Below are 13,578 nucleotides of genomic sequence, written 5' to 3'. Positions count from 1 at the left end.
GCCATCTCCACTATTTCCCATTCTTTTGTTTTCTTCTGTTTCTTTACATTGTTCATAAGAATGAACATGAAAGATAAGGCCTTCTTATCTTTCCTTGCTAATCTCTGGAACTCTGCATCAGTTGGGTATATCTTTCCCTTTCTCCCTTACCTTTTGCTTCTTTTCTTTCCTCTGCTATTTGTAAAGCCTCCTCAGAAAACCACTTTGCCTTGTATTTCTTTTTCTTTGTGATGATTTTGGTTACCACCTCCTGTACAATGTTACTAACCTCCATCTGGTAGATAGTTCTTCAGGCACTCTATTTACCAAATCTAATCCCTTGAATCTATTTGTCATCTCCACTGTATACTCATAAGAGATTTGATTTAGGTAATACCTGAATGGCCTAATGGTTTTCCCTAGTTTCTTTAATTTAAGCCTGAATTTTGCAGTAAGGAGTTTATGATCTGAGCCACAGTCAGCTCCAAGTCTTGTTTTCGCTGACTGTATAGAGCTTTTCCATCATTTGCTGCAAAGAATATAATCAGTCAGTGTTCAATACTGACCATTTGATGATGTCCTTGTGTAGAGACATCTCTTGTGTTGTTGGAAGAGGGTGTTTGCTGTGACCAATGTGTTCTTTCGACAAAACGCTGTTGACTTTTGCCCTGCTTCATTTTGTACTCCAAGGCCAAACTTGTCTATATTCCAGATATCTCTTAACTTCCTATTTTTGCATACCAGTCAGCTATGATGAAAAGGACATTAGTTCTAGAAGATCTTATAGGTCTTCTTAGAACTGTTCAACTTCAGCTTCTTCAGCATTAGTGGTTGGGGCGTAGACTTGTATTACTGTGATGCTGAATGGTTTGCCTTGGAAATGAACTGAGATTATTCTGTCATTTTTGAGATTGCACCCAAATACTGCATTTCAGACTCTTGCTGACTTTGAGGGCTACTCCATTCCTTCTAAGGGATTCTTGCCCACAGTAGTACATTTAATGATCATCTGAATTAAATATGCCCATTCTCATCCATTTTAGTTCACTGATTGCTAAGATTTAGATATTCACTCTTCCCATCTCCTGCTTAACCATGTCCAATTTACCTTGATTCATGGACCTAACATTCCAAATTCCTATGGGGTTTTGTTCTTTACCTCATTGGACTTTACTTTCACCATCGATACTGACAATACATGGAACTGATTTTGGAACCCATATCTAGTCTTAGGATGTAGGCTAAATTCAGCCTCTGAACTGATTTTGTAAATAGAGTTTTATTAGCTGCAGCTCCTTTTGCTATAATACAGCCTCTCTTGCTATAGTGAGAGAGGTGAGTAGTTGCAACAGAGACCACATTGGCCCCAGTCTTCACTCTCTTGCCCTTTACAGAAGTTTGCCAACAACCCTTGCTTTTGCCCATAAAGTTCAGCTGGAATGATAACAACCCCAAACATAAAAACTTATTCTTGGGGACTTCCCTAGTGGTCTAGTGGTTAAGACTTCCCCTTCCAATGCAGGGGGGGTGTGGGTTCAATCCCTGGTTGGGGAGCTAGGATCCTACATGCCTCATGGCCAGAAAACCAAAGCATAAAACAGAGTTATGTAAAGTCTAAAAATAAAATAAAATTAAAAAAAAAAAAAAAACAGAAGCAGTAGTCTTAACAAATTCAATAAAGACTATTTAAAAAAATGGTCCACATTAAAAAAAAAACTTATTATTTTGAATACATTTTAAAAACTTATCTGTCCCACTGTGGAGAACAAGGATTGTAATCTTCTTGATCTCTTTGTTCATCTTATTTGTTGAAAGACTAGATAACAAATTTATTGTTCTAAGTTACTTATATTCTCCCAATTATGATAATTTGAATTGGAAGCATGAAAGACAGGATCATGATAGTAATTAAAAATTGGATAACATGGGTTGTCTTTTGAAAGTTATATGATGAAAATAATATGGAAATGTGACAAGTTATTTAACAAAAAAGAATTCCTTTCTTATTTATTTCTCATTCTCAATGTAGTTGCACAGTACTCTTAACTACATCCTTTATCGAGTTTTATTAAAATCAGCATAAATATGAAATGCCCTTAAATATAATGAGTTTTGACCATTCTTGGTGATTATCCGATATAGTGGTAGTATTTTAATGTCTGTTCTTCCCTTTCCATGTTTCAGGTCATGGGAGATAATCTGTTGCTCTCGTCCGTCTTTCAGTTCTCTAAGAAGATAAGACAGTCTATAGATAAAACAGCTGGAAAGATCAGGTATTGTGTCATTACTCAGACATCCTTGCTTCTATAAAAGCAGGTTACTTTCCTTTCTAATAAATTTTGAAGGATGACCTATATACCTAAATTTTACATGGTATTAGTCAAAAAGTTGGTGAAGTGAGCGGGCTAGAGGATAATGAGAAATGACATTGGAGAGAGAAGGAAAGACCAGTTTGGGCAGAACTTGTTTAAGGAGTTTGGACTATATCGTAAAAAAGCCATAGGAAGTTAATACATCAAATGCATATCTTTAAAAAATATACATATGTGTGTATATATATAAAGAGTTTTAATATTTTATTACCATTTCCCTGATTATCTTGCCTCTCTCTCAGGATATACACATACCACTTAGGAAAACATAAAATTAAGGAGGGAAAAACCCAATGTGGCTGATAATAGCACTTGGCCTGGGATTTAATTATCAAATTATATCAATTTCATTGGTTTGGGGGGATTGGTTTGTTTAATACACAGTATTATCCATAAAGACACCATGTAAGTCTCCTCGTTGGTCATGTGACCTAGCAACAGGAAAAGCTTGAGGCCTCCTTACCTATAAATGGGAATCCCATATTATTTCATCCTACCTGCTGAAATACATGCCTTTTTTCCCCAGTAACTGAGCCCTCATCCAGTCTCATTTATTCATTCAGTAGATCTTCACAGAGTACCTGCCTTATACCATTCTCTTCTATTGATAATTCCTTACCACAGAGTATCTTTCTCAGTCTGCACTGAATTAACTCATCCCTAGTTTCCTCTAGAAAAAAAAAATTTGTAGCTTAGACATTTAATTAAAATTGTGACCATTGAACACATTGATGGTTAGTTGGTTGGTTAATTTTGTTGTCTCAGAAATTCGACAGAATTTAGAAAAGTATAAAAAATAAATATTTTCTTAATGTTAATTTGTTGCCTTCAGTTTGAGTGTTGAGTTTTGCTGTGTGTAAAGCACTGTGGCAGGCTCTGTGGAAGACAATAAGAAAGATAAAACATGCTGTCTACTGTTACGGTCTTATAATCTGGTTGGCGAAGGACAGTGTATATACAGGTAACTGCTACAAGACAGCATGTGATAGATTAGTGCCCAGTTAGAGGTAAGAACAGAGAAAGGATCACCTTCACCCCAGACTGTCAGGGAAGGCTTTGTGGAGGAAGTAATATTCAAAGCTAGATAGAATTTTTGGTAAGCAAAATCTAAGGGATAGAGGCCTAAGCCTTTTACACAGATAGTACTAGAATAGTTTGAGAAATGACTGGTCTTTAGGACTGTACCAGGAGTTATAAACTGAAATGCCTACCCAGACCTGTCTAAAACTATCCTGTAAGTTATTCTAATACTTGCTGTAGACTCAATTAAAAATATTTATACAACTGTTCTGCAGTATTCTCATTGGGTTCCATGTGAAAGTGCCCCCAGGATGTGCTGTGTGGCCCTGCATTGGTCAGCGCCCAGTTTCCAACACCTGATTTGCATGGATTGAGGGCCAGTGCTAGAGAATAGATTGTGGGGGTCTTAGAATATGTGTCTAAGACTCTTTTTTACCTAAACCGACTACTTTATCAAAAAGGAGTTTTAGCTTCATAGTTAAATTATTGAATGAAATTAGCTTTGGAATTCAGTATATTTTCATGCTGCTGTTTAGTCTGACTACTCTTTTGAATTCATTATGTAATATGAATATCAGTTGAAAGCCCTGATGGTTTGTGAAAGATCTGTAATGAATTTTGCACAAAACCATTTAAATTCTAACCATTACGATCTGGCCTGATTTCTTGATGTAGTTTTCTGCTTCCTTAGTGTTTAAGTATTACACTTCACTCCATGAAGCCAAAATTACAATTGGCTTTATAAACCTGCGACACAGTATTTACAAATTGTCTTTAAGTTTTTTATCCCTTTAGTGGCTTAGACGGAGAAGGCAATGGCACCCCACTCCAGTACTTTTGCCTGGGAAATCCCATGGACGGAGGAAACTGGTAGGCTGCAGCCCATGGGATCGCTAGAGTCGGACATGACTGAGCGACTTCACTTTCACTTTTCACTTTCATGCATTGGAGAAGGAAATGGCAACCCACTCCAGTGTTCTTGCCTGGAGAATCTCAGGGACGGCGGAGCCTGGTGGGCTGCCATCTCTGGGGTCGCACAGAGTCAGACATGACTGAAGCGACTTAGCAGCAGCAGCAGCAGTGGCTTAGAACTTTAGAGACGTGTGTGTGTGTGATTTAGGAATCTCAGGTGGCATTTCTAAGCCATTTTTACCAAAGATGAAATATGTATGGTTTAACAATTTGAAAAAGCATTAACATTGTACTCAGTAACCATCTTCTGGCAAAATTCACTGAGTTTTCAGGATGGCTAAGCATAGACTCATGAAATAGTCATTGTTCTCTTACTTTCACCAATCCTGATGCTGTAAGGACTCTTTTAGAGAGCACACAATAATTTCTCAGGCCTTAATTTCACCGTTTAGGATAACAGCTCCTAGATAGCTAGCAAGGAGATTTAGTCTTTGGGGTGTAGAAATTTTAACAGTAAATCAGAAGAATATTCTCTTCTAGGATTCTAGATCCATTGTTGCCTTTTTAAGCATGATTATTTGTAATTGTAGATGTTCCAAACTTGGGATTTGACATTAATGAATTTGATGTTGACTTGATATTGATGAATTTCATGTTTTTAAATGAGTTGAACCCGGCATATTGAATTTTGAAGAAATACAAATAAAAATCTAATTTAGTTTACTACTTAAATACTGATCAACTTCTAATAGTAATACTTTACTTTCTTGTACAGTATTGGTTATTGTATAAGGCAGTTAAACTAGATTTCCAGCCCAATGAAGAAATTCAAATAGAAACTAAAAAGGTACCTAGTATTTACAGCTCTCTAAAGCTGCTGGATCATGTCTTCTAGATTGAAGAGAGAGAGACCACATTTGAAAGACAAGTCAGAATTTTGTGATACTTTTATTTTATAAGATGCCTGAAATTAATTTCAAGCATAGAATCTTTATTGACAATTGTTTTTGTCAAAGGATAGTTTCTTAATTCTTAACAGGTTATTATGTAAAATATACTAACATGAATTAGTATTTTTAAAGAAAAGCAGCATAAGTACTCTATTATAATTTTCAACCTTTGAAATTACATACACACTTTGATCAATTCTAAGAAGCCTTTTCCTGTTTAAAGAGGTCCTAACAGACTCAATCGCTTATACTTAATTCAACCTGTTTTCATCTTAAATTCATCTTATATTTATACTGCATATGTTCTATATGAAACAAGTTGTATTTTTGTTATAAAAGGTGGTTATATAAAAATATTAGATAAAATTTGGGGGTTATATTGTCATCTACATTTGTTTTATATTTGATTCTCAATAAAGAATGAGGTAAATACTAAAGGATTTTTATGTGTCTATTTGTAGCTAGTCAGTTACTTTTTTAGTACAGATCTCTCACATAAATGAGTTTATTGTGAATATTGGCTCAGTGTTTAATTCATAGTTCATGTATACACTTGGTGGTATTTTTAATTCTTGTTTAGCTTTGAAAAGATACATTGTTTTGTATTATCATTAAAAATATGATTTTTTAAAATATGAAAAGTAAAGAGCTTATTTTTTATTTATAGAATATTATTTAAAGACAAAGATCGGAATTGGGATGAAATAGAAAGCAAGTTAAGAGCTGAAAGTGAAGTCCCTATTGTGAAAACCTCAAGCATGGTATGGTAATTTTTCTTGAATATTAAACCATTTTTTAAAAGGTTTTATGTTCAAGGAATGATACACTGATTTTTAAACTGTTCATTGATTTCATTTATAAAAGAAGATGTAAGAGCACAAATTTGGGAAACTTTATGCTTTCACTTGTCTGTCACAGGGTTTTAAAGTGTTGACTGCTTCAAAGTTGTAGAGGGTGTGGCGGGAACCTTTTATGTTTCTCACTATTAATATAGTCTTGTTCTTATAATAATTATATGTTATAAATAAGCAATTTTGAAATAAGAGCGAACTCAAATATAAGTTGACATGAGTCATTTCTGTTTACTTAACAGATTGCTTGTCTCCTCCACAATTTGTACAGATTTTTATTATTCAGGAAATCATCCTAAAATTGAGGTTTCAGTTTGTACATTTTCCATAGAAAATCCTTAAGCGCTTTTTACAGTTGTTGCAAGATAGATCAATATATCTTTGCATATACAGTATTATTATCTAACTTTTCATCTTCTGTTACTATCTCACTGAAAAGAATTGTTTCAGTATTAAAGATTTTAAAATTCAAGTCTTTTTACTGAATATCATAATTATTTTATATCATGTTGCTACAGATTGGGGCCATGTCAGTAATATTAAGGATATCAAATAAAATTAGTGTAAGGTTTGTTGCTTATCAAATAAAAATGTTTTAATTAAACTAATTCTTGTCATTGCTTTCCCTACAGGAGATTTCTTCTATCTTACAGGAGCTAAAAAGAGTTGAAAAGCAGCTACAAGGTAAATTTACTACTGATTAAGTATAAAGAGCTAACAATCTTAGAACAAGTACATCCTAAGTGGTATTTCTAAAATACTGTTAATTATTTGAACGCTATTTGATTAAGTGTAAGGATGTGTGAATAAAGATATAAAGTTCTACATATTCAAATTACTCATAAAAAGAAAGCATAAATAATTAAAAATATAATTCATAGTATTATATAGTATCTATTAGTTGTATCTATATAGTAGATACAATATAGATTATATTGTATATCTATACTATATAGTATCCATTATTTATATATATATTTATAAATTATAGTATATTAAAAATATGTAAAATAATATATTAAAATATATTTTCAGCTGTGTATATGGAGCTGAAAATGCTTGTTGACAATTAGCACTGTTTACTTGATTTGAAAATTCTTAAATTATATTTGTGGTACAACACATATGAACTAATAATGGTTTTTTAAGTCATAATAATCATTTGGATGTACCACAAGAAATGAGTGCACATTGGACACAGGGACCAGAAGAGGGAGTAGAGAAGAAAAAGAGACTGTTGGCCTCCTAGACTTTAACAGGGACATTGTTTTTGGTGTGTGTCAGATCTTTAATTATGCACTTATGCCTATGTGTATTTTGACCTAGAAGGCCCCAGTGGTAAAACAGGCAGATTCCAAAGTCAGTTGCTAATTTTACTCAGTATTTGTTTGAATTATCATAGGCATGGTGTGTTGGTCCTGGCTAAGTGGTTCTGAGTCTTTTCTCAGCCTCAGCACACCTAAGCGTATACCCTCACGAGGCAAAGTGGCTTGTTTACATGATTGTTAGCTGGCAGGAGAGAGTATGCTTTTAAAAGGACCTCTTAAATAATTCTTCTGTCTGTGATGCTTCTTTTCCTCAACTCCCACTCTACCCACTACCATGTTGAAAATCACTGCTGAAGACTTTGCCTTGTCCGCTCAAGGATCTTTAGAATTGAAAGCTGGTCTTTATCTGGTCCTTGCCATGGAGAATGCAAGGTCTGTTTGGCCTGCTGGGGTTGCCATGGAATATGAATATCTAGGCTGTGAAGGATATTTATGGCTCAGTGGTCCATAAATACATACTTGTGCATGGCAAATACCCTAGCATCCTCACCAGGATGAATGACAACATGCTATGGTAGCTTCAGAGTGTGCTCTTTGCCTCAACTTTCATTTTACTCTGAACCCCAACTTAGCAACTAATCCCAATTATCTGCGTAATAGATAAAGCCAGGAGTGATTTCTTTCAGTCCTAACCAGTATTTTCATCATCCTCTTATAATGATTAAAGCATATTTCAAAGAGACCTTTCCTGAATTCCACATCTCCAAATCATAGCCTTCCAGCAGGTTCAGATGCCTGTAAGTAGCCTACTCAAGGGACCATAGAAAGCTTTCAGGTTTTTATAATCTACGATATAGATGAGCCCCACAATTACTGAAGGTGGGGTTTTAAATCCAGAAATGGAAGGATTAACCAAATTAAAGCTCATATAAGCATTAGTAATTGAAGTATCCAAATCATAAGCAATTTTCATATCCAAATTTAGCTGCATCTATAGTCATGTCTTTTTCCCTCTATTCCTTTCCTTTCTTTCAGCTATCAATGCTATGATCGACCCGGATGGAACTTTGGAGGCTCTGAACAACATGGGATTTCCCAGTGCTATCTTGCCATCTCCACCAAAACAGAAGTCCAGTCCTGTGAATGACCACAGCAGCCCGGGTCAGACACCGACACTTTGCCAACCAGAAGTTAGGGTTCTTCATCCTGCTGCTGGTGCGGTCTCAGCCGAATTTGAGAATGCCGAGTCTGAGGCTGATTTCAGTATACATTTCAATAGGTTCAACCCCGATGGGGAAGAGGAGGACGTTACAGTACAGGAATGACTTTCTCTTGCTTGTTAAAATAATTACCTGTGGAATGACTAGAATTATTGGAAACAGCGTAGTGTTGACTTTTAGAGAAAATAAGACAGCTTGGTCAACTGCAACCTTGTTATCTCTGTCTTCTTAATTTTATTTATTTATTTTTTATCTATAACGTGGAGCCATAGTAATCCTTTTGAACTATTGAGATGACCATTCGATGCACAAAGAGGAAAAATTAGATTGTGAAACTTTCACATTTTGTGGTTTTTATGATTTTCAAATTGAATTAGATAATTGCATCCTTTCCCTTCATAGATCTTTGTTTTTTTTTTTTTTCTTTAAGCCATGCTGTGACCTACAAGCAAACTAAATACCCAACCTTTCTGACCCCCCATGTCTCCTGTGCCAAGCTGCTCCCTGAAATGGACTTGCTCTTCGTCTGTACAGATTTGTTAAACACTTATATTTGCTTCTTAATAATAGGATTTATATTAGTATTCATTACCATTGGATACAATGACATATTGCTCTCCACAGTCAAACTGACCTTTCAGAACAGTCCTTCTTGTGTTCTAAAATTTTCCAACATATATGTGATTTATATAACTTTGTTGCTGCGTAAATTGTCTTAGGGTTTATGGAAATGAACTATTATGTTTGCACTAAGATTTGCTGGGAGTGGTAGGTGGACATATCTATATATCAATAAGGACTAACCATCATTTTTTGTATATAGGAGATTGATAATTGTATTTGTTTTAACCCCACAGTGTTTTACTCCACTTTCAAAAAGATCAATTTGGCACTTTTTTCCCTTTTTTTTTTTTTTTTTTTTAGTGAAAGTAAGATTTTGTCTCATTTTAGGGCAAATGATAAGTAGAAGGATTAAACTAGACAGATAGGTTATAGGTGGAGTCTATTTTTAAAACTAAGAACATGTATACAGGTCCTGTGTTACCAAGTTTATATGTGACAGTTGAAAAAATTTTTCCCTTGAAATGATCATGAGATTAAAATTTGGGGCATTAGGAAACTTGGAGAACTAGTAGTCATAAGATGAGTAGATAGTTTCACTCCCAAGCAATGAATTGCTTCTGTGTGTTTCCCTGTAGGACCCAATAGTAAATCCTGTCTCAGTCGTATGCATTTATAAGGACCCTACAAGATGACGACCAAGGCTTTGTGCCTATGCTAAACAGGAAGCTTATGAAAAGTATCTTCTATTAACTTGTTTTTTCTCTTTTCAGTAAGTTCACATTTGGATAAGTTTAAAAAGAAAGTAATTATCTTTATGTTTCCAGAACACTATAATTTTGGGTAATTCTTAATTCAGTTAAATATTATTAGTAGACCTGGATTTTTGAAACCCTTGATCCCATCAGTTTATAAAGGTTAAAGCTGCAACTTTTGCAACTTTCATGAAATAGTCTTTAATATTTCAGCAATAATCCTGTGCTACATTTGTTTTAAGAAAGTAACTCTGTTCAATTCAAATGTTTACAGGATTTTTAAAAATCCTGTACTGTTGGGCCAGTTAATAAAGATGCAAAAAAAAAAAAAAAAGAAAACCTGTTTTTAGAGACATAGAAACAAAAGTCTGTTGTATAATGGATCTCATTATTTTTCTTTAAATTAAAAAAAAAAAAAAGAGCAAATGAACTGTTCTCCTTGTAAAGCTAAATTCCCCATTCTGTCTAATAAAGGAAGACTGAAAAAAATGGTTTTAAAGAGCATGAATGGAAAGATACAGTTGCTTTGAAGGAATAAATGAAATGTTAAAACAGGGTTGATCCATTTGAAGAAAGAGTAGAAAAAATTAATCACCACTGTTTCATCTTTGTTTAATGTTTGGGTACTGATGATATCAATATGGAAGTCGAAGGTAAGAAGTTGTTTAGGAAAATACTAGCATCTATTCTACTTACATTATCATTTAAGTGTTTACACAGTTTTGTTCAATTACAAACATTTGGCCTTTTACTATGTTATTTTTATTTTGTATGAATACATTATTCTCCTTATTTATTTTTGTTACCTTTATTACTTATGTTATTTTGTTATGCATTTACAACTCCATTTTTAAATAAAGTGTTTCTGGAACTTTATGCAATTGATTGTACATTTTATTCTATCATCTGAATTGGTAATACTTCATCAGTTTAACAAATAACTATCACTTTCCAAGGTTAAGCAAAAAAAAGTTCTTCAGTTTACTGAATATGTGATAACTGTAAAACTCATACTCTTTTGAGCAAAAGAAGAAAATATTTTCTTAGCAAATTATAGTAAATACAGTTCTCTTTAGCTTAATAATCTAATGTATATAGAGATAGATATTTATATATGTATTCAATTCCTGGGTCAGGAAGATCCCCTGGGAAAGGGAATGGCAACTCCAGTATTCTTGCCTGGAGAATTCCATCGACAGAGAAGCCTGGTCGACTCTTTGAGACCCCATGGACTGTAGCCCAGGGCGCCCCATGGGTGACACCAGCGGTAAAGAACGGGTCTGCCAACACAGGAGACATGAGTTTGATATCTGGGTCAGAAAGATCCCCTGGAGGAGGGCATGACAATTCCATGGACAGAGGAGTCTGATGGGCTACAGTCCATAGGGTCACAAAGAGTCGACATGACTGAAGCAACTTAGCACACATGCGTACATAGATACTTATACATGTGCAGCCTTTCTTTGTTGCTGGCATGGAATCATCAGGAAGCTTTCTAACTGATATATTTGGGGAACAAAGAAGAAATTTAAAATACATCTTAAATTTAAGAACTATCCATTTGGACTCATTTGTACCCAAGAGTCTTAAATATCTCCCTGTTACTGTTACTCTGTTTTCTCAACTTTTTTAGGCTTTCCATAATCTGGCTCTTTCCTATGTGTCTGTGTACAGCTGATACAGACTCTCCACCCTGAGACAGTCTGGAGTTTCTTCATCGCTCTGTGTACTTGCTGCTCCCTCCCCTTCCTTCCTGCTTACGCACATTCCTTCCATTCTTCAGAGTTCCACTGAACTCTTCATAAAGCTTCCCTCACTTGACTGGGCCATAGTAAAGGGTTGTGTCATACTTAAATTTTCCCCTTCCCTTCTCCCACTATATACACACAATTTTCTTCCTTCTAAATTAATAATCTTTATTTCCTGGATAAACTGTACTTTAAAATGTCTGTGTGTTTTGCTTCCTTTGTCTGTCTGTGATTTTGCTTGTCATCTATGTCTCTGCCTGACAGGATCATAACTTTGGAAAGGAAAAGAGAAGCTTAGGATCCAGACCCTTTCCTTACTAGCTAAAAATGTGTTTCTCTGTCTTCTGATCTGCAGGAGGAAAGCATTTTAATATCCAAGAAATCTCTTCCAATCCAAGTGGTCTATGACTTCAAAATAGTTATCCATCCTGTTTTTCTTCAGAAAAATACCCCAGGTCATATTTATTCAACAACTGTGTAGTAGGCACTGAGGTTATTGTAGGTAAACAGAAATAAATGATTGCCTTCACAGACCTTTTATTCTGGAGTAGGGAAACATAATAGAAACTAAAAATTAGTTAAGTTGATGATATCAGATGGAGTAATCACATTTTCCTTTACCCTCCCAGTGGATTATGTATATTGCTCTCTCCCTAGTTTCTTAAAAGTGCATACTGCTCAACAAATGATTCAGTTAAATACTGTTTATTTGGGTTTTGGGGAAGGAACATTTTGTGATCTGACTTTCAACCTCCATGTTTTTCCTCAATTCACCTCTTTCCTGTAGTAAGACCCATATTCTCTCTCTCTTTTACTGAAGTATATTTGATTTACAATGTTGTGTTACTTTTCAGGTGTACAGCAAAGTGAATCAGTTATACACATACATATGCCCACTCTTTTTTTAAGATTCTTTTCCCATATAGACCATTACAGAGTATGGAGTAGAGTTCCCCTGTGCTATATAGTAGGTTCTTACCAGGTATCTATTTTATATACAGAAATGTGTCTGTCATCCCCAACCTCCCAATTTATCTGTCCCCCTCCTTATCCCCTAGTAACCGTAAGTTTGTTCTCTGCATCTGTGACTCTGCTTCTGTTTTGTGAATTAAGTTCTTTTGTACCCTTTTTTTGGATTCTACATACAAGTGATATCGTATGATATTTTCTTTCTGTGTCTGATGTCACTCAATATGACCATCTCTGGGTCCATCAGTGTTGCTGCAAATGGCATTATTTTGTTCTTTTTTTATGGCTGAGTAATATTTCATTGTCTGTATATACCACATCTTTATCCATTCCTCTGTCAATGGACATTTAGTTTGCTTCCATGTTCTGACTGTTGTAAATAATGTGGCAGTGAACATTGGGATGCGTGTATCTTTCTGAATTACGTTTTTTCCCAGGCATATGCCTACTAGTGGGATTGCTGAGTCTTATCATATGGTAGTTCTGTTTTTAGTTTAAGAACCTCTGTACTGTTCTGCATAGAGGCTGTACCAATTTACATTCTCATCAACAGTGTAGGGGGGGTTCTCTTTTCTCCATATCCCCCCCAGCATTTATTGTTTGTAGATTTTTTTTCTTGAACTGTGTGACTCCACAAAAATCAGAAGGCACTAGAAAACAGCCAAGCCATCCTCATGGTGCGCTGAGAGAAGACATGTCAGCTTAGATATATGATGGACTGTAATTCCACTACCTAAGACTCCGTGCAGTGAGAGGAACAGCCGTGAAATGTTTGGATACTTTTTGATGATGGCATTCTGACCAATGTGAGGTGATAGCTCATTTGATTTATAATTTTCTAATAGTAATGTGGAATATCTTTTCATGTGATTTTTGGGCATCAGTATGTCTTCTTTGGAGAAATATCTATCTAGATGTTCCACCCATTGTTTGATTGGGTTGTTTTTTGTTTTTATTGAGCTGCATGAGCTGT

General features: G+C 35.0%; 1 protein-coding gene and 1 non-coding gene across 13 annotated transcripts in view; one reads left to right on the top strand and one right to left on the bottom strand.

Annotated features, from left to right (window-relative positions):
• CEP170 (centrosomal protein 170) overlaps window positions 1-10,447 on the top strand; it is a 137,601-nt gene extending 127,154 nt beyond the window's left edge. For 10 of the 12 annotated variants that reach the window (XM_025287253.3, XM_025287252.3, XM_025287251.3 and 7 more), the window contains 4 exons: window positions 2,164-2,252; window positions 5,901-5,994; window positions 6,717-6,768; window positions 8,388-10,447. In XM_025287253.3, coding sequence (XP_025143038.3) covers window positions 2,164-2,252; window positions 5,901-5,994; window positions 6,717-6,768; window positions 8,388-8,677 — 525 coding nt within the window. In that variant the 3' untranslated portion in view covers window positions 8,678-10,447. The remainder of the gene's footprint in view (window positions 1-2,163; window positions 2,253-5,900; window positions 5,995-6,716; window positions 6,769-8,387) is intronic. The other 2 variants (XM_025287247.3, XM_025287244.3) reach the window with 2 other exon arrangements.
• Window positions 10,448-13,224: 2,777 nt separating this feature from the next.
• On the bottom strand, window positions 13,225-13,372 carry LOC112585336. The gene has a single exon (XR_003109809.2). It is a non-coding gene; the product is annotated as a small nucleolar RNA SNORA79 (small nucleolar RNA).
• Window positions 13,373-13,578: the final 206 nt, after the last annotated feature.

This window comes from Bubalus bubalis, chromosome 5 (assembly GCF_019923935.1).
Source record: "Bubalus bubalis isolate 160015118507 breed Murrah chromosome 5, NDDB_SH_1, whole genome shotgun sequence".
Lineage (NCBI taxonomy): Eukaryota > Metazoa > Chordata > Mammalia > Artiodactyla > Bovidae > Bubalus > Bubalus bubalis.
This window is presented reverse-complemented; position numbering and strand designations above follow the sequence as displayed.